Source organism: Furipterus horrens, unplaced genomic scaffold, assembly GCF_987537825.1.
Source record: "Furipterus horrens unplaced genomic scaffold, mFurHor1.1.pri manual_scaffold_13, whole genome shotgun sequence".
Classification (NCBI taxonomy): Eukaryota; Metazoa; Chordata; class Mammalia; order Chiroptera; family Furipteridae; genus Furipterus; species Furipterus horrens.
The window spans coordinates 36,792,944-36,819,988 of NW_028327183.1; the positions used below are offsets into that span (position 1 = coordinate 36,792,944).

The 27,045-nt window shown below is 46.2% G+C and overlaps 2 protein-coding genes and 1 long non-coding RNA gene across 4 annotated transcripts; 2 read left to right on the top strand and 1 right to left on the bottom strand.

Moving 5' to 3' along the window:
- Positions 1-5,687: 5,687 nt before the first annotated feature.
- On the top strand, positions 5,688-13,195 carry CAPNS1 (calpain small subunit 1). The gene is made up of 11 exons (XM_090260698.1): positions 5,688-5,752; positions 6,565-6,770; positions 7,728-7,761; positions 8,060-8,149; positions 8,314-8,371; positions 8,469-8,533; positions 10,284-10,352; positions 10,452-10,530; positions 10,673-10,789; positions 12,485-12,543; positions 12,664-13,195. The coding sequence occupies exons 2-11, from the start codon at positions 6,583-6,585 to the stop codon at positions 12,688-12,690; spliced, it is 786 nt and encodes a 261-aa protein (XP_090116824.1). The 5' UTR covers positions 5,688-5,752; positions 6,565-6,582; the 3' UTR covers positions 12,691-13,195.
- Positions 13,196-13,831: 636 nt separating this feature from the next.
- Positions 13,832-15,339, bottom strand: COX7A1 (cytochrome c oxidase subunit 7A1). The gene is made up of 4 exons (XM_090260700.1): positions 15,249-15,339; positions 14,566-14,652; positions 14,354-14,438; positions 13,832-13,964 (listed from the first exon to the last, which is right to left on the bottom strand). The coding sequence occupies exons 1-4, from the start codon at positions 15,261-15,263 to the stop codon at positions 13,909-13,911; spliced, it is 243 nt and encodes an 80-aa protein (XP_090116826.1). The 5' UTR covers positions 15,264-15,339; the 3' UTR covers positions 13,832-13,908.
- LOC149994554 (uncharacterized) lies at positions 13,847-25,526 on the top strand. Of its 2 annotated transcripts, none has more exons than XR_016507770.1 (3): positions 13,847-14,882; positions 24,613-24,776; positions 25,078-25,526. It is a non-coding gene; the product is annotated as an uncharacterized LOC149994554 (long non-coding RNA). The 2 variants fall into 2 exon arrangements; XR_016507771.1 differs by lacking the exon at positions 13,847-14,882 and adding an exon at positions 14,892-15,851.
- Positions 25,527-27,045: the final 1,519 nt, after the last annotated feature.

A 27,045-nucleotide genomic window follows, 5' to 3' on the forward strand; every position in this document is an offset into this window, starting at 1 on the left:
GGTTTCTTTAATTTTGTAGTTGCCAGAGTTCCATTCAACTCAATTTCTGAGTGATGGTTTCTGGTATTTTAGTTGTAATTATTTACAGCTGGAGACTTGGCTTCCAACCCAGGCATGTGCCCTGACTGGGGATCGAACCAGCAATCTTTTGATTCGCAGGTCAGCACTCAATCCACTGAGCCACACCAGCCAGGGCTAGTTGTAATTTTGATGTGGTTGCATGAAGAGGTGACCCATGTCTGCCTATGCCGCCATCTTGACTGGAAGTTCACTACCAGATATTTTAAACATCTTTAATTGTGAAATACAGCATAACTAAAAGAGAAAGAGAAAAAATAAAGGTTGCATAGTATATGGAATCATTATCAAGTGAATACTCAGATATCAGTGATCAGGCTTATGGAGGGGAGCCATTTGAACCATGATTTAGAAGGATAAAGAAATTTTGCTCTACAACCATGAAAGCACACTCTTCTGATGGAGTTTTCACTGTGATGAGGAAGTCTGAATTGTATAAATAATTCCCCAAAGGATGATGATGATGATAGCTGAAAAGTTCTTGACCTACCCCTGGGCTGAGTAATGCTAGGGACACACCACTTCCCAAGACAGTTCTGCCTCCTATCATAAAGCCCCTAATCCAGTCCAGGAGACAGACATTATTTAACATTACAGATTATTATTTGTTATGAGTGTCTTGGGGAAGAAATTCCAGGAGTCCTGGGAGCTTATAACAAGGCAGCCTGCTCTAGTCTATGATTGGGGAGATCAAGAAAGGCTTGACTCCAAAGTAAAAAGGGCAGGAGCAGGTGTTCCTGCAGAGCCACAGCCTGTGTAAGAGCCTGACAGCAAGGAAGCCTGGGGAGAAGGGCAGGAAGAGATTTTAAATTTATTTAATTAATTTCTGGTTAATTTTCTATGTCAACTTGACCGGGATACTTGATGCCCTGATATTTAGCTAAACATTATTTTGAGTGTGTCTTTGAGGTTGTTTCTGGATGAAATTAGCATCTGCCTCAGCAGACTGAGTAAAGGAGATTGCCCTCCCCAATGTGGGGGGGCCTCATCCAATCCTTTGAGGCCCTGAATAGAATGAAGAGGTAAAGGAAGAAATAACTTGTACTCTGCCTGACTGTGGAGCTGGAACATGGGTTTTCTCCTGTCTTCACTCTGGGAATTATATCATTGGCTACCCTGGTTCTTGGGCCTTCAGACTTGGATTTTGTGTGACTTCTCAGCCAACATAATCATATGAGCCAATTCATTATAATAAATCTTTTTCTTTCTCTAGCCTGTTTGTTTTTTCTCTGCAGAACCCTCAGTAATACACCACTGAAGAGAGGACAGTGGAGGGACAGTAATCTGGATTAGTCATTACATAACTATTAAGCATCAAACATGCTTGGGTTTAGACCTGGCTCTGCCATGTCCTCGGGCAAATGACTCCATCTCTCTGAATCTCCACTTCCTCTCACATTAGTTCCTTTTTCAGAGGGTTGTGAGAGGCCTTGCAAGACATACCTGTATAGCAGTTATCCCAGTTTAGATCCCATCAAGCCCTTAGGAGGCATTAGCAAGGGTAGTTATGACTATTTCAAGTTTATTAATTGGTAGCATTAAAAAATTGACATCATTGAGGCAGCAAATGGTGAGGATTAAAAGCATGAGCTACAAAGCCAGCCTTCCTGGGTCTGAATCTTGACTCTGGCACTTACTTTTACTTCCATCAGTCAAAATAGGCTACATTACACTGTGGTAACAAATGAGTCCTAGATCTCAGTGGACTAACACCTCAAACTTTATTTCTTGCTCATAAAACCTCCATGTCATGGCTCAGTGATCCAGGTAGCTTCCCTCGTGTGGCACCTTTGTGCGTGCATAGCTACCAAGGTTGCCTAGGCAGCAAATGAGAGCACAGAGCATCCTGCACTGGCTTTTAAATGCTACCACAAGAAAGTGACTCGACCAACATTTCCACTCACATTTTATTGGCCAAAGCAAGTCACACAATCATGCCTGAATTCAAAGGAGTCTGGAAGATGTTGGAAGACTTTGGTAATGCTTGCTGTACAATTTCATTGATGATGCTAAAAATTCAATGAGAAAATCCACACAAAATATTTCATTCATTGAACAAATATTTGTGTACCTAAGATGTGCTGAGCATTGTTTTAGGAACTGGGTATATAGCAGTGAACAAGACACTCAAAAATCCCTGCCCGTAAGGAGCTCACATTCTAGTGGGTGAGACAAGAAACTAGAGAAATAAGTAAGCCATAAAATGTTAGCAGGTAATAAATGGTAAGAGCAGTGTGGGAGTGGGAGAGGGAATATGGGGGTTAAATTAGAGAACTGAGAGGGCTTCCTGAGAACACTAGATGTGTAGACGTGAGGCACTGAAGGGTGAGGCACTGAGGTGGGGCTAGACGGGGCCAGGAGAGGGGCTGCTTAGATATTGCTGTGCTTGCAGAGCCTCTTACTCTTGTCCATGTTCTGCTGGGAACATCTGAGCCAAGCTGCCAGTAGGGCTTCTTACTTTCTTAAGAGGGAGGAAATGCAGCGAGGTGACAAGACAGATCACTAGTGACTTGGTGCCCATGGTGAGAACTTTGACTCTTTTAAAAAAATATTTATTTTAAAGGAACAAGTATAAATGACCCATGGACATGGACAACAGGGTAGGGATTGACTAGGAGAAGGGGAAGAGTGGGTGGGGCAGGGGAGAGCAAGGGTGTGGGGGATGGGACAACTGTAATAGAATAACAATTAAAAAAAAAAAAATAGCCCTGGCTGGTGTGGCTCAGTAGATTGAGTGCCAGCCTGCAAACCAAAATGTCGCCAGTTAGATTCCCAGTCAGGGCACATGCCTGGGTTGCAGGTCAGGTCCCCAGTGGGGGTGTGCGAGAGACAACCACACAGTGATCTTTCTCTCCATCTCTTTCTCCCTCCCTTGCCCTCTCTCTAAAATTATATACATACACACATACGTGTATATATATATGTGTGTGTGTATATATATATATATATATATATATATATATTTTTTTTTTTTTACTGAAAGAATTACAAATAAGTATTTTTTTAAGTTTTTTTTTTTTTTTTTTTTTTTTAATTTTGATAGGGGAAGGGAGGGAGAAAGAGAGGGAGAGAAACATTGATGTGAGAAACATCGATTGGTTGCCTCTCACACATGCCCCAACCTGGGACCAGGCTGCAGCCTAGGCATGTACTTTACTTTGACCAGGAATCAAACCTGTAACCTTCGGCCCAAGTGAGCCACACAGGCCAGGGCAAGAAATTTGACTCTTATCTGGAGTAAGGTTGAGCCACAGGCTCGGAGCCCAGAGAGCCCTGATCTGACTCCCTCAGGCTGCATGTGGGGAGCAGGCTGTGGGGCAGGGATAGGTAAAAGAGATGGGAGGAGGCTCCTGTGAGGTCCAGGAAGGAGAGGCTGGAGGCTGGGCCAGGATGGGGCAGTGAAGGGGGAGAAGAATTTAGATTTTGTAGGTAGGGTCAAAGAGGTTTGCTGACAGGTTGGAGTGGGTGAGAAAGGGAGGTCAAGACAGCCTTGGGGTGTTTAGTCTCAGTCACTGGAAAGACAGAGTTCCATTAACCTGGATGGGGAAGGTGGAGAGGGAGCAAGTTTGGGAGGAAGGTCAGTTTAGGATGTGTGAAACTTGAGAAACCTCTAAGACCCCTATGGAGGTGGTGAGTAGGATGCAGGAGTCTGGAGATGTCTGGGCTGAAGATAGAAATTTGGGTATTGATGGCCTAAAGATGGAATTTAAGCCATGAATGTGAAGGAGATCTCCTATGGCATTAGTGGGTTAGAGAGATGGTCTAAGACTTGGAGTTGGCCAGGGTTAAGAGGTCAGGCAGACCTGGATGACAATATGATTGTAATAGGCAGTGCTGTGAGAATGTGCATGTTACAAGCATGTTAACTGGAAGCTGCACCTCATCTCAGATAGGGTTAGAGACAGGGAGGGCTTCCTAATGCCTCAAAGCCTGAGTAGCTACAAAACCAGGCAAAAAATGAGATGGAGTGTTCTAGGTGGAGGGCGGAGCCATATGAAAGGCCTGGCAGCCAGAGCCCTGGAGAGGGCAGAGAACGGAAGCTGCTCGGTCTGGCAGGGAGGGGTGTGGTGAGAAGGGAACCTGAATTAGTCATGACCAAACTTTGGCAGACCTGGTCCTGACACCCTCTGTGACCTCAGGCAATCGACCCTGCCTTCAGAGCCTCCATTTTCGCTCCTGTTAGTTCCTGCTTCATAGACAAGGCTTGTGTTCCTTACCCTGGCCCTAGCAAGCCCTCCGGTAGCATTAGCCTTGACTATGGGTTTTATCTGTTTTGATCTTGTTATCTGATCCAGCATCATATTAATTATATTATTAAAGAATCAGTGCATTAAGGAAGTGGTTAAGAGTACAGGCTAGGGAGTTTAACCTCAATTTACTTATTTATAAAATAAATAAATAGGGGAAGGGAGGGAGAAAGAAACCCTTATGATGACATATGAGCTAATATATATATTAAAAATAATTATTAGTATTTGAGAATGGACAAGAGTCAGCCACCTGAGGAATCCAGGTGGGCTCCCAGGAGGAAATTGCATGGATACAGGCATAGAATATTAGCTACTAAGCTTTAATCACTTAATTATAGTAGGGGCTTAGTGAGGGGGCATGGGAATCTTTGATTCCATTTTACAAATTAAAAGGTCATTGCTCAGAGATTTCAAGTCACTGTTTTGGCATGCCAGTTATTAGGGGGCATAGCTGGGATTCAAACTCAAGACCAGCCAAGCTCCAGAGGGGAACTAAGGGCCAGACAAGCCAAATTGCGTGGAAGCTATATTTAGCTTCTTCTGAAAAGCCTGAAAAAGAACTGTGCGCGCACAGATTGGAGACTGCAACCAGAGCAAGAGAAAAGCCTCCAAAGGCAATTGGAATCGCCCTTTTATCTCCCAGTGTCTGTATTTTCCACCCATTACCGAACCAGGCGTTGGCCAGTGGACTTTTCCTGTGTCCGGGACCCTCTTTAGAGAAGGGAAAACTGGGGTGACACTTCGGGCCCGTCACGAAAAATGATTCTGGTGACCCTGACTTAAGGATAAAGGAATGCGGGTGGAGGAGGCACAAGGCAGCCTTGGTAGGCGGCAAAGTCCTACCCAGTTTGACCTCCATCCTGCTGCAAGGTCCCGGGCAGTCTAGTCTAGCTTTAGTCCCTGCCGCGTCTGCGGGCGCTTGTCCCTGGACCGTGAGTCAAATAAAACTCGGGTTCTCCAGATACTGTCGCAACGAGGCTAGATTGGGGCCGAGAGCCAAGACTCCTGTTTCGAGCGGACCGAAAAATTAATCCGTAGCCGGGTGAAGACCGGCTTCGGGTAAAAAAACTCACACTACAACCTACGGGGTCACCTTGGGGTTCTCATCCTGGGTCGTCTTTACCCGGGTTAGAAAGGTACTGGGAAGACCTCCGACCAATGAAATCAGCGCAGGGCTTCAGGCCACGACGGAAACATGCTGGGCGAAGCTGCGGCGGCGGCAGCCAGGCAGCAGGGGTGAGCCCGCGGGCGCGCAGGCGCAGCTGTAAGGACGGCTGTAGGACCGCGCGGATACCAGCTGGGCGGCCACGCCGAGCTAACCCGGTCGAAGCCGCCCGAGTCACCGGCCCCGCCCTACTCAGCCGGATGCAGCCGGAGGCCCGAGAGCAGCACAGACAAGCGGATCTGCGGACTTGTGAGAGGCGGTGAGCACCCGAGCCTGCCTACCCTTGCATTCCGTAACCCTGGCCCTTACAGCCCCAGCTCCGACAAAACCTTAGTCAGGCGTCCACTAGTCTTACCATCTCAGATTCGAACCTCCAGACCTGCCCCCGTTATCCCGCCCCGGGCACTGCTCCACCCTCAGTCCGTGGATTTGGGAGGTACCCCGTGGATTATGACCGGGTTTGGGGAGGATTTTCAGAACCACGATCCTAGATCCGTGTTCCCAATTCTAATGGGGAAATGTGTTGTCCCGGGCCCAGGCCTTACACCCACAATCTCAGACTCGAGCCCGCAGACCCAGCAGTGAGTGACATGTAATCCGGCTGCCGGTAGTATCTAAACTTCCAAGCCCACATTCCAGATTTCCAAAACTTGCTCCGGGAGCCTCTAGGCCAAGAATCTGATACGCGCTCCTGACCCGCACAAGACCCGTAGTCCAGTTCTGGAGCTTTGGGGGTCAGATTCGAGCGCCCAGACACATCAAAGCTGCCTTCCACTAACCTGGGGTCCCCGAGAACCCCACTCTTAACGACACTTATGTGTAGACCCAATCCAGGGTCACTCAAGCCTGACGAGGGGGGACCCTTTGAATCCGGAGGGGCTTCAAATCTGATCCTCCGTCTCTATTGCATCCACTCAAGAACTGCCTTTCCCTGGAAGCCGAGACCCCATCCCTAATGGACTCTTCCTCAAGCCTCATATTATTACCCCACGTCCAACTGCCGGAAGTTCTTATTTTTATGGGGGGGCGGGTCTGGGGCGAGGCGGCCACCTAACCCCTTTTTCTCCTTAGGAATCTTGAGTCGCAGCCATGTTCCTGGTTAACTCGTTCTTGAAGGGCGGCGGTGGCGGCGGCGGGGGAGCCGGGGGTCTGGGCGGGGGTTTAGGGAATGTGCTCGGAGGCTTGATCAGCGGAGGCGGAGGCGGCGGAGGCGGCGGTGGCGGCGGTGGCGGCGGAACTGCCATGCGCATCCTGGGCGGGGTCATTAGCGCAATCAGGTAGGGCGGGGCCCGAGGGGGGCGTGGCCTTGCATTGGGGACTTGTCCAGCAAGGATAGAATGGGGTAACCTGGAAACTGACCTGGAGCCTTAATTAGGCTGGGCTGGGCCTAGGCTGGGAAGCCGGCCTTGAGGGGGCGGGCCCTAGTGAGTTTGACTGCAGTTCATGGGGGCGGGGCTTCACATGGTGGGTCGTGGTTTGTTGGATCTGTTGATGCACTTTGGGAGGTGGTGTTTACTGGGGCTGTACACCTCCGGCGTCCACGAACGTTAAGGGGGCGGAGCCAGTGAGGCTGATTTTCACTTCATGGGGGCAAGGCTAGTTTTATGGGCCCCGCGCAGTCGGCCTAGGTGGGTCAATGAGACGGTGCGCCCAGCAGAGGCTAGGGCCTACTGAGAGGAGAAATTGTCTTAAAGGAGTTCAGTCAGGCAGGGAACTGGCTGGATCAAAATAGAGAGATGTATGGTGGAGGTAGAGCAGGTTGTCTAATTAGCCTAATTAGGGGCCTAATTAGTCTTGGCCACTGAGCAATGATCCCTCCAAGGGGCAGGAACTAATGGAGCTGGGGTGGGGTGCTGGGAAGACACTAGTTCAGGAAGCTCTAGCGATGAAATAAGTTCCCGGGATGGGATGTGAGGAGTTAGGGGCCTGGAGAAGCTGGGGCAGAGCTTTTATGAAATGAGCCTTCGAAGGGGCTGGTTCTATTGAGGAAGCTGCCATTGGGCAGGTGTGCTCTGGTAGGAGTGGAGCCTATCTTGAGGTCAGGTCTCTTGAGTTTCCACGCGGGCGCGCAGCCAGGGCAGCAAGAATAGGGACAGGAGAGGATAGATAAGGCTGGCCAAGGGAACAGGTAGGGAGGGTGACAGGCTGGGGCTTGGGGGGGTTCGGTGTGGTAACAGGCTAGGGCTGCCTGTTGAAGGTCTCGCTTCCTGGTGCTAATTCCCGTTTCCCTCCAGCGAGGCGGCTGCGCAGTATAACCCAGAACCCCCGGTAAGCTGCCCTCCACAACCTGGGACCTTTCTTCTCACTCTGAGGCCTTTCTCAGCACCCCTCTTTGTCCCTTTGGAGAAGCTCCACCCCTTCCCATTTTTATGAGATCCTTCTCATTAAATCTTTCCCTTGTCATGTTCTCACACTTAGCTATTACCTACTTCCTATTCACTGACAACCTCTCATTCCTTTGATCACTTAGCTACCCAGTCCACTCTGACTTTACCACTAAGGGCTGCACTGGCCAGGGTACCCCTTCCCCCTTCCCCAACTTCTCTGAGATCTCCTTCCTCTGCAGCCCCCACAAACCCATTACTCCAACATTGAGGCCAATGAGAGTGAGGAGGTCCGGCAGTTCCGGAGGCTCTTTGCCCAGCTGGCTGGAGATGTAAGTATCCTGGCCCCAGACCTGTCCTAACTCTTCCATACTTTCCCTTGGGTGGCCCTTGCACACACACACTCAGCCATGGCAATCCCAAAGTTCCCATCCTCCTTCATGACATGCCCAGACCTCTTTCAGTCACCACTGATCCACCCTAAACTTTTCTGCAGGACATGGAGGTCAGTGCAACAGAACTCATGAACATTCTCAACAAGGTCGTGACCCGACGTGAGTGACTGGGGTCAATACACAAGACAGGTTTAGAGGTACAGCAGCTGGGGTAGCTGTGACCTCTGGCCTCTGACCATTAACCTGTTCCCCACAGACCCTGATCTGAAGACTGATGGTTTTGGCATTGACACATGTCGCAGCATGGTGGCCGTGATGGATGTATCCTTGTGGGCAGTCTAGGGGAGGTCTTAGGTGAAAAAGGAATTTTCTGAGAGCATGAGTGGGAGTCAGGGTGTAGCTTTCATACCCACAGATATGGACAGGACTATATTAGAACACACATCCACCTGTGGACATATGACATCAGCTGTCATAGCTGGCAATTATGTGTAATTCACAGCCATCCTGTTAGACATATAGAATTATTCCATTCTATAGGTAAAGAAACTGAGATTCAGAGAGAGGCAGTCATTTGTCTGAAGTTATAAATAAAGAGTAAGTGGCAGAATAGGAATTTGGACTCCAGGTCTTTTAGGCTTGAGAACCCAAGCTTGTAACTGCCATAGGTATGCCCATGTGCACACATACATGCACACATAAGGGCACATCCATATACATGAAGATATGTGATGTCATATTCACAGAAACACGTCTACTTGCACATGGGCCAGCCATTAGCTGATCTTGGATACATGCACACTCAGCACATAGGTTAGTGCAGATGCATATACATGTCATGTGATCACATACATGTGTAGCATAGGGTTAAACAATTCTGGATCTGTCCCTTAGCAAGGTTACTGAGCCTCTTTGTTTCAATTTGCCTATCTGTAAAGTGGGCTGAATGATAATGGTGATACTAAATTAGAGTTACATGCAAAAGGTTTAGCACAGTCTGTACATGTTAGTTACACCTATGACCTTATGCAGGTAGATTTTTCAGCCTGAATCTGTTTCTGTCTCTGTGACTTGGGAATAACTGGTAGGGCTGGTGTCTTGAGGCTTTACTGAGAAAAGTGATATTCCTGAGAAGCTTAAAACTGTCTGGCGTGTATTAGGTATCTGGTAAATCTTAGACATCATTGTTATTGAGACTTTTATCAAGTGCGAGCTCCTGAGCTAAGGGCTTTCTGCCAATATTTCATTCCACTCTGATCACAAATCCAGCAGGTACTATCACCTCATTTTCTTAGAGCTCGAAGATGCCCTTGTTTTTCACATGTCCTAACATTTAGGAAATTAAATTACTGTATTATCAAGGACTTTATAAATAAGGAATTAGCTCCCTGATCGATGTGATTCAATAGTTCAAGCATTGTCCCATACACTGAAAAGTCACAGGTTTGATTCCTGGTCAGGGCACATCCCTAGGTTGTGGATTCTGTCCCCAGTCAGGGCGTGTATGGGTAGTAGCTAATCCATGTTTCTCTTCCTCTCTGAGATCAGTGATTATATCCTCAGGTGAGGGTTAAAAAAAAAAAGAAAAAGAATAAATGAGGAATTAGCATCTATTTTCAGGTAAGAAATTTGTAGTTTGGAGAAGTTCATTATAATTCTACATGGCTATGTTTAAAGAGAGTCCTTACCATTTAGAAACATCAAGTGGCCCTGGCCCAGTAGTTCAGTTGGTTATAGCGTTGTCCTGATACGCCAAGGTAGTATAGGTCAGAGCACATACAAGAAGTGACCAAGGAATGCATAAATAAGTAGAATGACAAAATCGATGTAGAATGACAAAATTGATGTTTCTCTCCCTTCCTCTCCCTAAAATCAAAGAAAAAAAAATAATAAAGTAAAATATGTATGGATAAAATGAGAAATAGCACCATACCCAAGGTGACATGACTAAGATAAGACAGGAGCTGGGGTTTTATCCCTGTTTCCCTGCTTGGCTGTTATTATTATTATCATATAGTAGTGTATACAATGCACACATTTGGTACAGCTATTCTTAACATCCTTCTGCCAGAGTGACACAACAGGCAAGCTGGGTTTCGAGGAATTCAAGTATTTGTGGAACAACATAAAAAAGTGGCAGGTGTGTGGTGACCTCTGAAACTCCTAGCATGAAGACTCCTAAGCCATGGAGATGTGCCTAATGATGCTCAGTTCATCCCTGACCTCCCTGTCCCCACAGGCCATATACAAACAGTTTGATGTTGACCGTTCAGGGACCATTGGCAGCAGTGAACTCCCGGGAGCCTTTGAGGCAGCAGGTATGGCTGGCAGGGACATGGTGGGGCTGGGAGGTGGGGTTGGAGAGGCAGCCTCCACTGAGCTGGTCTGAGCCTGAATCCTGGGGCTGGGAGTGGGTTGGGCTATGTGGCCTCCACACCTGAGAGACTAAACCATTGTCAGGATTCCACCTAAATGAACATCTCTACAACATGATCATCCGACGCTACTCTGATGAGGGAGGGAACATGGATTTTGACAACTTCATCAGCTGCCTGGTCAGACTGGATGCAATGTTCCGTGAGTGATACGCTAGCTCTTTTCCCTGGTGGGGATTTTATTTGTTCAGCCACCACTGGCCAAGGTCTTTTAGCCTAACCCTGAGGTAAGCAAAGGTAGGGGCACAGCAGTGACTGAAACAGCCCCAGATCCTCCCCTCATGTCACTCAGTCTGGTGGAGAGGCAAATCATCAGACAGAACAAAGAATGGTTACTGCTGGGGTAGAGGAAGCTCAGGGCAGAGTAATGGGGGCTGTGAGGGGAAACTTGGGGCATAGTGGGCTTAGATTTGTGATTGGAGAAGCTCTTAGGGCTTCAAACATAAGAGGCAGCCTGAGGAGTCAAGGAGGGCTTCCTGGAGTAAGGCACATGTGAGCTGAGACCGTAGGGTGAGGAGGAGTGACCGCAGTGAGAGAATGGGGATGACTGTTGCAGTGGGAACAGCCTGCGTGAAGGTGTAGCTAGGAAAGAAGATGTGCTTTTGATGTTTCTTGTTGGACTCAGTTCAGCATGCTGAAGAGGGGGTGGGATGGTGAGACGGGGCTGTGAGAGGAGTCAGTAGCATCTGGGTCATGAAAACTCTTGAAATGAATGTAATGAATTCTTAAGATTGCTCTGAGAAGTGGGAATTATTGTCTCCATTTTATGGAAGAGGAACCTAGAGTTCAACGAGGCAAAATTGCTTGCTCACAGCCATTCAGCAAGGAAGTTACAAAGCCAGAATTTGAACTTGGACCTGTATGAGAGAGTTGAATGAAAGGAAGCAAGAGCAATGGGCGTGTAGGGCTGTGAATGCCAATTTTAGGGGTGCTCAGACACTAGTGGAGTAATGGAGAGTTACAGCAGGTTCTAGAGAGGTGAGGGATAGGGTCAGGTTTCACTATGATCCCTCAGCTTCCCAAGAGACCAGGGAGGACAATACATTAAGAACATGGGTAGAGGCAAAGGGACAGGTATGTCAGGAATGTGAGGGGAAGGTAGGAGAGGACAATAGGGCAGATGAGAAAGTCACATATGAGAAGGCCCAAGAAAGGAACATTGGATTTACCAGCAAGAGGGTCGATAGTAACCGCAGTCATTGCAGTGTTAGGAGACACCAGGTATGTGGACATCTGAGGGTGGTAACTCAATGCAGAATGAGAGAGAGGAAGCAAAGGTGGAGTGGTTGCCCAGGTTTGGTTGTGGGTGGAGAACATGAAGTAGAGTTTCAGGGCAGGTGTGGGAAGCATGCCAGACTGTAAGGCAGGAAGTAGAGCCTGTAGAGCCTTGGTTTCCAATTATCTGTTTAGACTGGAACTGGAGGGCTTAGAGGTCAGTGGGAGGCTAAGACTTGGGCAGAGGGTAATAGAGGAGCACACAGGTATGCAGAAGCCTTTATTTATTTAACGTTATTTTTTTAATTGTATTTTTTCTATTACCATTTATTCCCCCGTGCCTTTTCCACCTCCATCCACCCTGGAGGCCATTATTATTGAAGTGGGTAACAGCCTGGGTTTCAATCCCAATGTCCTCCCTTTCTCACTGTGTGACCTTCTCTGTGCCAGATATTAAAATGACACTTATCTCACATAATTGGATTAAATGATGCAAAGCACTTTATACAGTGTTTGGCACAAAGTACTAAATAAAGTACTAGCCATTATTATCATCCTATATATCGATATATTTTTATCCTAAAAGCCAACTCTCCCTCACCCCCACCTTTCCCTTCTCTAGGTGCCTTCAAATCTCTTGACAAAGATGGCACTGGACAAATTCAGGTGAACATCCAGGAGGTAAGAACTCCCATTCTGGGCTCCCTCCTTCCTATTTTCCCAGCCACCCCTGGGTGAGGGCAGAGGGCTCCTGGTATTCCCAATTCCCCTCTTCCTGACTCTTTGCCCTTCTTTCCCCAGTGGCTGCAGCTGACTATGTACTCTTGAATGGGAACTCCAGACCCTCCCCTCCTCACCTCACTATAAGTGTCGCCTTGTACTCTCTGGTCTCTCCCAGGGCTGATCCTGTCTGCAGTCATGTCTGTGGGGCCTCCTGACCCACCAGCTTTTCCATTTTCCCAGCCGTTGGTATCTTGCTTCTTAGACAACAGCTAGGAGTGTCTCAACACAACACATCCTAAGTTATGCCTGGCTCTTAAGACATTCTAATACACCCTGCCCCATGGGTCACTCCACCCTTGGCACACCCACTTCTCACCCAGTCCATGACCTTTCTTGTATATCTGTGCCAAGTTGTGTTGCTTCCATGCCCCAAGGGCCCTTCTCTTTAAGTTCTGGGAGGATCATGCCAGTCCCTGTGCACCCTGGCACCCCTGTTCCAGGTGGCTGAACTCCAGGCCATAACAGACCCACATGCTCCAGTGCCTTCATATTCTGCTCCCCAGCCTGCCAGGCCCTGGAGGAAATAAATGCACCCCAGTTGCTGCTCTTAGATGTGCCTCCTGTTCTGAGATTTGAAGGGTGGCTCAGGCTCTCTCTCTCGGTCCTGGTTTTGTGGATCTTTGTGTTTATCCCCAAGGCTGGATCTGCTATGTTTTTCTCATACTGGATCCCAGTTGAGCTGTAGCCTCATTCTTTCGAAGATGCTTCAGAGATTCTGTGGAAACTGAGACTGGGACACAGAGATGTGGGCACTCTGCTCCTGCTGCAAGAGCAGGGCTGGTGGGAAGTGTTAGTGCCACCCCTGGTACTGTTCCCCAAGGTCATGTTTGTTCCACTCTCATCTGTGCATGCGTGAGTTTGTCCTTAACTTGCCTCAGCCTATTTTGTCATGATCTGCATAGTATCTTCTTTCCTACCCCTTGGGCCTCTGCGGGGAGAGGGGCTGCTATCCCAGGAATATATCTGTCCCACTTGAGAACATCACCCTAGGTACTCAAGGCTGAGGGGCAGCCCAGGAGTGCCATTTGGGATCCCCAACCCCTCTGGAAGGGCTGAGAGGCAGTGACATTCTAGGAACAGACCTGGTCTAGAATAAGGGACACAAAGCTGTAGTAGTGGGCAGTCCATAGAACAGAAATTGCTTGTTAGTGGGAGGGCGGGCTAAGGGGCACACACAGGCCATAGCTGGGCTGGGCTCCCCAAGAAGCCAGCACATTTATTGATGTCTGTTCAAGTCCGTGAGGTCCTGAGGGCTTCTTGGTCTCACTTCTTATGAGGGAAGGAAGCCCAGCCAAGACAATACAGACTGTAGAAGGTGCCTAGGGAGGAAGTGTAAGAGGGAGATACATAATGAGACCCTAATCGCTTCCCTGTTTTAGGCTTTTATGCCCCTCTGCAGCCTCGCCAGTCACCAGTCTGCATCCCTCCCAAAACTGCACTTAAGGTGGGGAATTCATGGTCCTTGATCCAGACCAGGCCCAGAGGTTTCTACCTAGCTCCTGCCAGGGCCCCAAGCCCCTTCCTGGGACAGAATCATAAGCCTTAGGGAACTCCCTATTTGCTAGCCTAGACTCCAGTACCGTCCCCAAACCTGGCCACCTCAGAACCCAATGCCCTCCCTAAACCCCAGCCCGGGAACTAGTCCCCTTCCTTACGTCAGCTGGAGCCCACCTCCTGCAGCTCAGGCCAAGTCCATCCTGGCACTCACCTCCAAGACACAGCGCCATCGTCAGGCGGTACAGAACGCTGTCGGTTCCCCCGCCCTTCAAGTGCACTGGGAGGTCATTGTCCGCCTGTGTTGGGGGCGGCCAATAGGAAAGGGGTTTTGGTTGCTGAGATGGTACTCCCTAGCCTCCCTCAGGATCGAGCTGCCGGCTCCCGGCCTTCCCCTTGCCCTGCCCCCGCTCCGCCGATAGGCACCTGGAAGAGTTTCTGTTTCTCAGCCACACGGTTCTCCAAGCGGTTCCGGGCGGTTGAGCTGAAGGAGCGAATCAATGCCTGGGAAACCTGGGTAGAGGGGTGGATGGGTATTAGAGGCACTTGGAGAGGCGTCTCAAAATGGATCTGGTCAGGGGTGGGAGGACGGTTCTATGCCTGGAGAGCTTCCCAAAGGCAAGATCAGAATTGCTAGCATGAGTGGGGGAGAGTGTCCTGTCAAGAAAGAACCAGAAGAGGACTCGCGCCTAGAGGACCTGATTTGGAGGTTAGCTGGCTGTCTACAAGGTGCTGGTTTGGGGGTAAGAGTTTCGTGGATTCGCAGTAGAGCCTCGGTCCCGGAAATGTCGGGAATGGATCTGCGGTACTCAATGGGGTTTCTAGACAGCAAGGGAAAGGGGTGTTGTATTCCCAGTGCCTGGGTCCCGAGGTTTTAGGGGAGCGCTGGACGAAAGGAAGAAGTTCAAACCCGGGGCTTTGGGCCATGTTAGGGGCCTTCATGTTAGGGAGGTGAGAGGTAGGGGTCCCAGGCTGTTTAGGAGGGAGACTGGAACCCTGAAGGAGGCTCATATTCCAAGGCCGCAGATCCCGGGATGCTTATGGAGTCTCGTATTGGGGTGAAGGCTTTCGGGTTGGGGGTCCCCTGCCCGGAGCGTATGGGCTCTCACCTTCAAGGCCCTCATTCTGAGTCCTCTTCGGCCGGAGTCACCTCCCCTCTCGGCCCAAGGACACAACGGCCTTCCCTCCCCAGGAATCCCAGACCACGCCCCGGGAGCGCTACACAGTGCCCCGTCTGGGCCTCGCCTGAGTTGGGTGGAGCCTGGAAAAGCCAGCGGCCGGATTCGGATTCGTCCAATAGGCCGGCTGAGTAGACGCTCCAACCCCGACGCCGCACCAAATGGTTGAGGCATCCATCTTACTCATCTTGAAATTTTCATTGGTCCCAGTTCCAGGGAATACATTTTTTTCGTTTGTTTCTGCGGCGATATCCACCTGGGGCAAGTGTGCTTTCTCCTCCGGGTCCGTTAGATCCCTTGGATCTCCTACCCGGATTGGTACTGCAGAGAGGGTGAGAGCGTAGATAAACGGGTTCGAACTTCTTGTTCTATCTACTTTGACCGAGCGGTTGAACCTCAGCCTCATTTTCCGTATCTGTAACGTGGGACTAAGTCAGAAACTTAAAGGTTTATTGAGAGTATTAAATGAGCTCATGTTAGAGCATAACTGAGCTAACAGTTACATCGGAACTAATAACTATTGCACAGAAACAGGTAAGAGCCGTTATTTTTATTATTTTCTAGCGGTAGGTTCATATATAAAATATTTTTGTATTTAGTTAATTTAAGTTTTATCATGGACAATTTCAAACAGAGAAAGCAGAGAGAAAGGTATAATGAACCTTCATCTTGGACCCATCACCTGCTTCAACAGTTAATTACCCAATATAGTGTTTCTCATGTATCTCCTCACTCAACTCTTTTTGTATTGCTGTATTTTGAAGCAAACCCTAACAGGGATTTAAAAAGGAAAATCCTAACCACCCACAATTTAGTAATTGAATCAGAGATTAGAAAAAAAAATCATTAAAAACTTTAAAAAACTGATTAGTGAGACGATGGGTAAACTTTAAATAAGGTTGTGGATTAGATAATAACATTATAGCAGTATTAATTTACTGATTTTGACGATTGTACAATGTTTATGTAACTTTTTAGGAACTACATACTGAAGTACTGGGGGAGTAAAAGGGTATTCTATCTGTAACTTACTGTAAAATGACTAAGAAACAAGTGATATATCTATATTCTATCTGATTCTAATTCTGTCTGATTCTGATGTGCAGGCAGGATTGAGCATAGTTTCAGCAACCAGTGGTGATCCTGGCATAGTTAAAAGTTTTTAAGAATGTTTAAAAAAGGGCTTTGATAACAATTAAATTTCCTTGACACTTTCAGCCCTGGCTGGTGTGGCTCAGTGGGTTGAGCACCAGCCTGCGAACCAAAGGGTCGCTGATTCGATTCCCAGTCAGGGCACATGCCTGGGTTGCATGCCAGGTCCCAGATTGGGGGCACGCAGGAGGCAACCATACATTGATGATTCTCTCCCTCTCTTTCTCGCTTCCTCTCTCTCTCTAAAAATAAATAAATAAGATCTTTTTAAAAATTTAAAAATTCCCTTAACACTTTCAAATGATGCTTGTAAACTGAATGTTATATTTTTCCATTTATGAACTATGTAACAAGTTTTATGAATCTAAAATGATAAATGTATAAATGTGATAAATCTTATAATCCATTATTTGTTCCAATAGTGTATGTAAATAGTAAGATTTCAACTGAGAGTCTTAGTCACTAACTGGATTCCACGTTTTAAATTGGAATTATATGCGTAAGATTGACCTATTATTTGAATAGGCCAATTTATCTTATATCTTACAGATACTTAAAATACTAAATATTCAGATTCCCTAACAACAACAAAAATGAACATCATGGTTTTGACTGTCTTAAATATTTCCTTACTTGATTTTTATTAATCAATTCCAAACTTTCTCCAAGTTAGATTGTTGAGGAGGAGTAGGAAGGGGCCTAGGAGGAGATTGCCCGAGGCAATGGTAAGCAATGTAGGATGGGATTGGCTGAGAAGCTGAATGCCTCCAGGGCACATGGAATTATGGGCCAGAAGATTTAAAATAAAGGGCAAAGACTGACTCTGGAACTTTTCTTCCTTAAGGATGCCTGGATGATTGTGCTGCAGCTGCCTTCATTTCGCAAAGGATGGTATTTTAGATGGATTTTGGATAAGAGAAGAAACTCCAGGCGCAGCCTAGGATAAGGCTGGCCTGGCAGGGGGTGGCAGGGTTATTCTTCTTTAGGTTCATAGTTTTGATCTTCTGTTTCTTAAATAAGTCCCTTTAACATTTCATATAATAATGGCTTGGTAATGATGAATTCCTTTAGCTCTACCTTGTCTGGAAAGCACTTGATCTGCCCTTCCATTCCAAATGATAGCTTTGCTGGATAGAGTACTCTTGGTTGTAGGTCCTTGTTTTTCATCACTTTGAATACTTCTTGCCAGTCCCTTCTTGCCTGCAAAGTTTCTTTTGAGAAATCAGCTGATAGTCTTATAGGCACCCCTTTGTAGGTAACTCTGCTTTTCTCTTGCTGCTTTTAAGATTGTATCTTTATCTTGAACCTTTGGCATTTTAATGATGTGTCTTGGTGTGATCCTCTTTGGGTCTAGCTTGTTTGGGACTCTCTGGGCTTCCTGGACTTGTATGTCTATTTCCTTTGCCGAATTTGGGAAGTTTTCCTTCATAATTTTTTCACATAAGCTTTCAATTTCTTGCTCTTCCTCTTCTCCTTCTGGCACCCCTGTGATTCAGATGTTGGCATGTTTCAAGTTGTCCCAGAGGTCCCTAAGCTTCTCCTCATTTTTTTCTTTTTTTTTTTTTTTTCATTTTTACCAATAACTTTATTGATTTGGATATTTTTTTTAATGTTTTTTATTGATTATATTGTTACAACAGTTCCAATTTTCTCCCCCTTGTTCCCCTCCACCCAGCACCCCCCTCCCCCAGCAATCCCCCCCAAGTCCATACCCCTGGTTCATAAAAATTAACTATCCCCCCCCTCTCAAATATTAGGACCCTTTGTAATCTTGTAAAGGACAATGGGCGAAGGTCTCAAGCTCCTCTAGCTGCTTCAAGCTGGACATGGTCGTCGTCCTACCTACCCTTGGGTCCAGAAAACCCTAATAAGAGTGGGGATGTGGAGGGGAGGGTGGCCTTCCCACATGGGGAAGGATCGTGCAGACTCCAGGTCAGTTGGCTGCCTCCGGTCAACAGCGTGCTTGGTTTAACAGGCTGGTGTCCTTGTTGTGTTCTGAGGGCAACAGATTTGGCGAAAAGGGTTAAAAGACATCATTCAATCCATAACTACTAGATGACAAAAGGCAGGGATTAATTTTTCAATGTTCCATATTAGGGAAAAAAAAAAAAAAAAAAAAAGGCTTCTTTGTAAGGTGTGCTAGGCACATCTCGCCTGTCCAAAACCCTTTTGTCCATTATACTTAGTTTGGGCTGAGGTAAATAGTTTAGGTTTTTCCCCCTCTCAGACCTCTGGGCCTTTTCTGTCCAAGCCATTAGGATAGAAAAGAGAAACCCGTTTTAAAGTGAAGCCCACAGACCACCCCATTCTTCCCCAACCCAGCCATTTAGTTCAGCCAAACCGTTGAGTCTCAGGAGGCAGCGCTGCAGAGAGGATTAAGTGAGGCTTATGCATACAGATAATCACTCAGGTAATGCGATCATAGGCTTATGTCCTTTGAAAACAAAAAACACGTGTTAATTTATGTAACATAACCCGCAAACAAGTCTCTAAATCTGGAGAAGAAACTTTTAAGACGGTTAGTTGCCCTGTTTTATACTCTACTACTGATCATTGTGATTTTCCTTGAATAATAATTTTTCTCCCTAAGGTTACCCTCCTTGTCTTTAAAGGGACTACATTAAGTCCATTTTTAATTTATCCTGTTCGTTTGCATAAACATAACAAGAGCAGCAAATGATCACTTATGATCTTTAGTTCTGCTTTGCTGGAACTTACCCAAGGAATATTTGGGGTGACCTTCAGTCTGTTCTTCAGGGCACAGAAGCTGTGCCACATATCTGGCATTCATCCTTGCCTGTACACACCTGTTTTTTCCAAGTCTTTCTGGTCGTTCCTTGTGCCTTAAGGTCCCTTCTAGCCATCTTTCAGGAAAACAACCTTCGTTCCTTCCCTGGAAAGATTGCTGTGGACCGCACAACCAACCATGGTACCAGGCCTTTTATCTCACGGGCTTTTATTACCTTTGAAAGTCATTCCCAGTTCCTCAGGGCTTTCTGGTAACAATCTGAGCCCAAGTATGTTTCCTTTAGGCTTGACATTCCAGTCAAAGACTTGGTCAAAAAAAAAAAAAAAAAAAAAAAAAAGAACCTCTGTTGACAACTGGTCTTATTAGTTCTATGCAAAGGAACTTATGTCATTACTTACTTGTTTAGAATGCCAAACTCTGGAGGGATCAAATAGGGAGAAAAATATACAACGTGAAGGAAAATCTTTGTCCTAATATTCACTGAACTGGCATTTCCATTCTTCATATTTTCATTTTTCCCCCACTAAAAAATTTTGGTTTGTTTTTCCATTACAGTTGTCTCACTTTTTTAGCCCTCTTGTTTCCCTGCACCCTGTCCCTCCCCTCCCCCACATTTAGTCCCCACTCAGTTGCACCTGTCTGTGGGTCATTCATATATATAAATATATTTTTTAACTTGACCCATCCCCTTACACCTTTCTTTTCCTCCCCCCCGCCCCCCTTGTTACTGTTAGTCTACTTCTTGTTTACAACCCTGGCTGGTTTGGCTCAGTGGACTGAGCGTCGGCCTGCGAGCCAAGCGTCACTGGTTCGATCTTCCAGTCAGGGCACATCAGAGAAGGAAAACTCTGACTCCAAAAAACCTCCGCTGCCTTGCGGCATACCTCTTCAGGGGAAAGGCTAAGGGAGTGAACCCCGACAGAAAATCTGGAGCTGGAGTCCCTAAGGCGGTTTGACGTTGTAGTCAACACCGGCAACTCCTGCGGCGCACCTGAAGCCAAGCTGTATTGACTCCGTCTTTCCCTTGGACCCTTCAGCTGCGAAGAGAGGGGGGGTCTGCTGCATGGGCAACAGCAGACCCTCCATATCACCCTGCCCAGGCTCTGTAGCTTCAGCTTCACTGGAGAGGACACTCCAGCGTCATCGCAAGATGTCGATTCAACACGGGAGGAGACAGATACCGTGTCACTCCCGAGTCGGACTGCACAGCCATTCTCAGCGGTGCAGATAGACTCTGAAGAAGCTACACCATCGTCTCTCGAGAGGGACGGCTGCCGACGACGACGACGACAGCACATTCTAATGGCTTCAAGAAAAGTTGGCTTTCAGGGCTTCCAGAAATTCCAGTTACAGTTCAGCTATAGGTCAGGTCTATTGACCATGAAATTGGTCACTCCAGTATCTATCAAAATGGTCTACAGTTTGTCCTCCACTGTTAATTTTACCAAGTTCTCAGACTCCTCCCTTCTTTGCCCTCTTGAGGCACTCATATTTCCAGTGCCCTTTTCCCTGCAATTTGATTGCCCTGCTTTGGTATGGCCTTGTCCTCCACTGAATTTGCTTCCCTGATGGGTTTGGGATGAAGAGACCAATTCAGGCTCACCTTCTTCAGCTCCTTAGCTGAGTAAGGAGGAGGATACCCCAGGGTGGTAGGGGACATGGGCATCCTGACCATGCTCACAGCAGCCATCCTGATCTTCCTGATCCCTCTCTTCTGAGCTTCTGCTATCTGCCACAGGCAAATTCCCTTTTCTCTGGACCATTTTCCCATTTCCCTGATCTTTGACAAAACAACTCCAATTGCAGTATAGTACAGTAGTTTAAAGACCCACTTAGTGGCCAGCATTCTACTAAAGTCCAGATTATACATAAACCAAGCAGTATTACAATAAAAAACCATTTCCTTAGGTTCATAAGCATAGATCAACCAATCAGCCAGAATTTGCTCCTAAGGGCTGTTTCCTAGAATAGAGGCCCCCGTCTCATTTTACCAGACAGCTCTGTAATATCACACAAACCAGAAGGAATTTGCCCCAAAGGGCTGTTTCCCTAAATGGAGGCTCTCCCTCCCCCATTCTATCAGACAGAGCTCTGTAATGTCACACAAGTCAGAAGGCACTTTAAAAAGAAATAAAATCAGACAGAGCTCAGTAATATAATTCTACCAGAGAATAACTCTATAGTATCTAAGTTGTCACTCAAACCAGAAGGCACCTTAATTAACCTGGGACTGCAATTCCAAACCAGAAAGCACAGTGATTCAATTATAAGTGAAAGCAATGGGGAGTGCCAAGAATCAGGGAAAGAGAGTCCCCAAGTGAAATCATTTGGCATTTGCTGGGGAAGTCTCCAAATCTGCACACTGGGGCCCTCCTTGCCAAATACTCAGACTTACCAAAGAGTCCCGAAGATGTTCTACCAGAGTTGCCAGAATATAAAACCCGAAAAGTTGGGGATTGTCCTGCCTGTCACTACCAGAACTAACAAGTAGAGACAAGGATTGAATCTTTATGGGCACTTTATTCAGATGCTGACTATCTGAGAAGACAGCGGGTTATGTGCCCTCAAAAACTGTGTTGACATCTCAAGTCGACATTTTCATAAGGAGAAGAAAGAGTTGGTAAGGGGCTTGGAAAAAAGGTTAATTGTATAAGAGTTGCAGTCCAGCAGTGATTTTCCTAGTACTTTTTTATCTGTTGATCAACAATTCTTTATCTGCATCATGGAGGTTCCCTCCCTGGAACACAATGGCTCATATACCATATCCATTGCTTGCATACCTCCTGGGGCACAATGGTTGAATTGCTTGTCCACCTCCTGGAGTCAAGTGGTCATACATTTCAGTTCCTGGAATAACCACTTTCCACATGCATTAATCATTTAAGCCTATCAACTGATTGAAACTAAAATCTTTAACTCTTTAGTTCCCTTATCAATGTGGTATAGCCCCTCAGAGGAGGAACAAGAGGGCCAGAAAACAGCCTCGTACAACCCCCATTTTCTTAGGTTCAACCACTCCCTTAAGCCTTAAGTTTCTAGGCATATGAAGTTCTGGTCTGCATCAAATAATCTTAAGAACAAAGTCTCAGCATACTTTTCTCCTCAGGAGCATGCCTGAGTCTTTTGCTTTCCCTCTTTCTCCAGGCATATTACCTTTGCCTCTTCCTGTCCTAAGCTCCAAAGGCCCTTCTTTTGCTGCTGTAACTTGTTTCCTGAGCCTGTGCAGTCCAGCTAGTTCACTTCTACTACCTCTGTAACTTTCTTTTTTTTAGGTTTCTACACTAGGGTTATTGGCAGAAAAAAAAGAGGGGGCTTGGAGGTGGGGCACAGTGGGGGGACAGGCTCCCGCTCCAACTCAGGGGCCCATGAAAGCATAAAGAAAAAAGAGAGAAGGGGAAGAGAAGACTACCAGGCCACCCAAAGGATGCGTAAGAATCCCCTGTAACTTTCTAAATAAACTTTTTCTTATAATTGGAAAAAGAAAAGAACAAAGCCTCATGTTTGTGGACCATAGAGACAGAGTTTTGGTCAAACTAGAGATAACATCTAAGCCTCAGTTGTATTTTAGCTCCAGGCCCAGAAAAGCAGTAAGGCTAGCGGGGTGATGCCATGGCTGGCATCAGGATGAGCTGCAGTGGCTAATGATCTGCTACCCTGGTGACATCTAATCAGTAGATACCATAACCCTGAAAGGACACCCCTGGAAAGCAGATGCACATTCTATTGATATATTTCCCTGAGACCTCCAGATAAAAACCCTCAGGACAAATGCTCCAGTGTGGGCTTCTCTCTCTTGAGCTTCCCATGCCTTTCCCCACCCCCTTCTCACCCCCGTCTTTCCCCAGGATGAGCTTTCTCTCTCTTTGGAGCACTCTGCACCTTTCTTCTTCTTCCCCCAGGCACATTCTCTCTACCTTAAAAAAAAAAAAAAGATTTTGCTTATCTTTTACAGAGAGGAGAAGGGAGTAAGAAAGAGCAGGAGAAACACTGATGTGAGAGAAACAGATCAGTTGCCTCTTCTTATACGCATGTCATCTGGGGACCAAACCTGAAACCTAGGCATGTGCCCTGACCAGGAATCAAACCAGTGACCTATGGGTAGGATGGCACCCAACCGAGCCACACTGGTCAGGACTTCCTGCCTTTCTTTTTCCTAAGCTTCAAGGGCCCCCCTTTTGCTTCTGTAACTCACTTCCTGAGCTCATGCAGCCCAGCTGGCTCACCTTTTCTACCTCTTGACTTTCTAAATAAACTTTCTACTTTGAGTTCCTTGACTCTGAAATCTTTTCTTGCTCAACTCAAGTACGGAAGTTGCTGAACTAAGGTCCAATCACTGGTAATATTCTGGTGCCATTTTTCTGCTAACAACTCCATTGCATAGCAACTGTCTGCTTCTTTGTATCTTACCTCCAACTACACACTTATTTTTCCTTCTGGAAAACAATGTAGCAGCTTTATTTATTTATATGTTGACTAGACTCCCTAGTTGACATTACATCCCTAGCACCTGGCACATGGATCTACTTAATAAGTATTTGTCGAAGGAAATATAATGTAATCCAAATGTTCTCTAACTTGGTCACTTCCACCACTTAATAAAGTAGGACTTCAGTGCTTCTAGCTTTTATCTATCTCTAGTATTTCTGGGGACCCCCAGGGAGTGGTCACATATTTGCCCCATTACCCAGCTTTTCCATGTTATCTGCAGCTGTAGCATAAATGTTCAGGGAAGAAAATAGAAATTGACCTAGGGATTGGATAACAGAAAGACTAAAATGGGTGAAGGTTACCTTCTAAGTAAAACTGCTACCTACTTTATGGGGCCCTGTGCAAAATGAAAATGTGGGATCCATTTTTCAAACAGCAGAAAGAAACTCTCATTAAAAATACTAACACAGCCCCAGCTGGTGTGGCTCAGTGGATTGAGCACCAGCCTGTGAACCAAAGGGTCACCCATTCAATTCCCAGTCAGGGCACATGCCTGGGTTGTGGGCCAGGTCCCCAGTTTGGGGCATGTGAGAGGCAACTGGTTGATATATCTCACACATCAATGTTTCTCTCCCTCTCCTCCCTTCCTTCCCATATCTGTAAAAATAAAATAAATAAAATCTTTTTAAGTTCTAAAACATAGAACTTTTTTCTTTCTTCCATAATTGTTCTCAACTTGTCATGGTGTTTAAAATTTTCTCTTTAATGCCGTGCTCCCTAGAGCACAGAATACTCCTGGGGAGAGTACAAACACTCACAGGCATTTGGGGGACCTGCCCTTCCACTTAGTGTGTGCCTACACATGACAGCCCACTGGTTACCAGGTCCCCCTTTCCTCCCCACCAACCACTGGACTGACCTGGTCAGTAGTAGAGAAGTCAAACCAAGCATCTCTCTTTCCCACAGGCTTGGTTTCCACAGGATAATGGCAACTTTCAAGAAGAGCTAGGGACCTGGATCAAAGTTTGGTGAGACACTCGCCACTGCCAATCCACCTGCTGAATGTTTTCTAGTGTGCAAACTGAGGAGGAGGTGGCTGCTACATTTTCTGGCTCTCAGAGGCCATGAGGGTACGTATGTTGAACCTTGACTCTCCCTATGCCTGTGTCTAGGCCCCCAGGAAACAAAAGAACAGGCAGCCAAGAACCTGTCAGGGTGGCAGAGTGGTGGGAGGCAAGAATACCCATGAGTCAGGCTCCAAGTCCCTGGTGCAATGTCCACTGTCCCATCAGGTTTCACTTACAAAACACAAAATTAAAGACAACATTAGGAGTTTCAAGATGGCAACTGAAGAGCACTGAACCCCAAATATGGAGCCCTTCTGAGTGTGGATCCCTGTGCAGCAGCACTGAACAAATGCTTTGCTTCTAGGCTAGTCCTCCAGGAATGGCTCAGAACATTGCAGAACTGATCTGGGAAAGCTGCTGCTTTGAAGCTGTGCCTGCAGGGATGAAGTTGAGAACACACCCTGTAGCACCGACCTAGGGTCAGGAAGCCGGAATCAAGAAGTTTTTTCCCTCATCACTCAGGTCTCCGTTAGGAACAGTTTTGTCAGCTTGCAGGATAAAGAGTCAGGTGGGGGATGTAATCTACACTGCCCTGTATTGGTTAGCATGAAGACTTCATTGCTTTAACAAAAAGGTACCAAAATGCTGTGGTTTAAAGAAGTTGAAACTTATACCAACCAGTCTCACTATGTGGACCTTACTTGGATTCCGATATGAGCAAATAGTAAAAAAAATTATGACATTTTTGAGACAATTGGAAATTTGAACAATGATTAGCTTTCCCCTCACCATTATATTATGAAAAAATTCAAAGATAGAGGAAAGATCAAGAAATCTTATAGTGACCACTCATATACCTACCACCTAGACTTTCGCTCTATTTGCTTTATCATATAATTTTCCATCTATCAATTCATATAATTTTTGATGCATTTCTAAGTAAATTGCAGATATCAGTATTCTCTCCCCCAATATCTCAGCGTGTTTCATTTCATGCCTGCATATTTCATTATATAAATAATTAAAAAACTTTATATGTGATGTAGGGAACCGCTCCTCGTGGTTTAGGGAATTGTAGCCCCGGCCTAAGCTTGACTGCCGCCGGCATTCCGGCTGTGCTTGTCTTTAAGTCTCAACATAAGGCTGTGTGTGAAACATAACTGAAGACCACTCAGAGGGTTCCTATGGGAACTGGATCTAAAGAATGCTTATTATGCTTTAGAACTTGCTCTGCTTTCTTTATAATATAACATAAACAATCTCTAGCAAAGAATGTATGAAACCTTGCACCTAACGCCAGTGTGGCGTCAAGATGTTTGATAGACCCTTACACACACTCGTCACTGTATCCTCTGTACTAGTACATGTAATCTGTTACTGTCAACTTTAATCCTAACGCCTCCAAGCTATAGATGATTCATAAATCTTTACCTTTTATCTCTCATGTGTATCCTCCTCAATAAAAGGCATGAGGGAAGAAGGTCTAATCACTGTTCTCCACTCGAGAGGCAGCCACCTTCCTTCCCCCAGACATAATGAAATGTCCTGGGTAAAAGTTTGTTCCACCATGATCACGAAGACTCTGCTGGACAGAGCAGCTTCCAACCGAGCCAAGGCACATCCGCCTCATGTGATATTAGTATTGTGCTTGCATACTCAAATATATTTTGGTATGATGTGTAGTATATTACTTATCTACTGCTGAATAACAAATTAACCCAAAATATAGCATCTTAAAACAACAGTTTTTGTGGATGAGCAGTCTTGAGATGGTTTAGTCCAGAGGTGGGCAGGAACCTACCAGGATTTGCTTGTTGTGTGTGGGGAGGGAGACTGATCCCCAACAGCCTTCCAGGATCCAAAACTGAGTTTTGAGGTCACTCTGCTGGCATCATGTGGCAGGTGTGGAATGACTGGCCTTCCCACCTGGACCTTTCCATATTCTAATCCTGTCTTAGGTGTTTTAGGACTTGCTTTTAAAAAGGTTTTCACCCAGTTACTGAATAGATTATAAATCCACATGGTTTAAAATTTCTAGGAGTGAACATGGAGAAAAATTTTCTCTCTTTGTTGACCCTCTGAGCTCCTTCCCAGGGGAACCATTCCATGTTATTTGTATCTTGTGTATTCTTCTAGGGAAATTTTATGCATATACAAAAAAACAAACAAAAAAAACAAACAAAAAAAACTCCCAATCCCCTTACATCACAACAACACATCAAAAATATACTCAGCCCTGCTCAGTCATAAAAGGGTAATTTGTTCCTGAAATCAGTGAATTTATTTAACAATATATATTGGTCCTGACTTGATCAAACAATCTGTATATGTT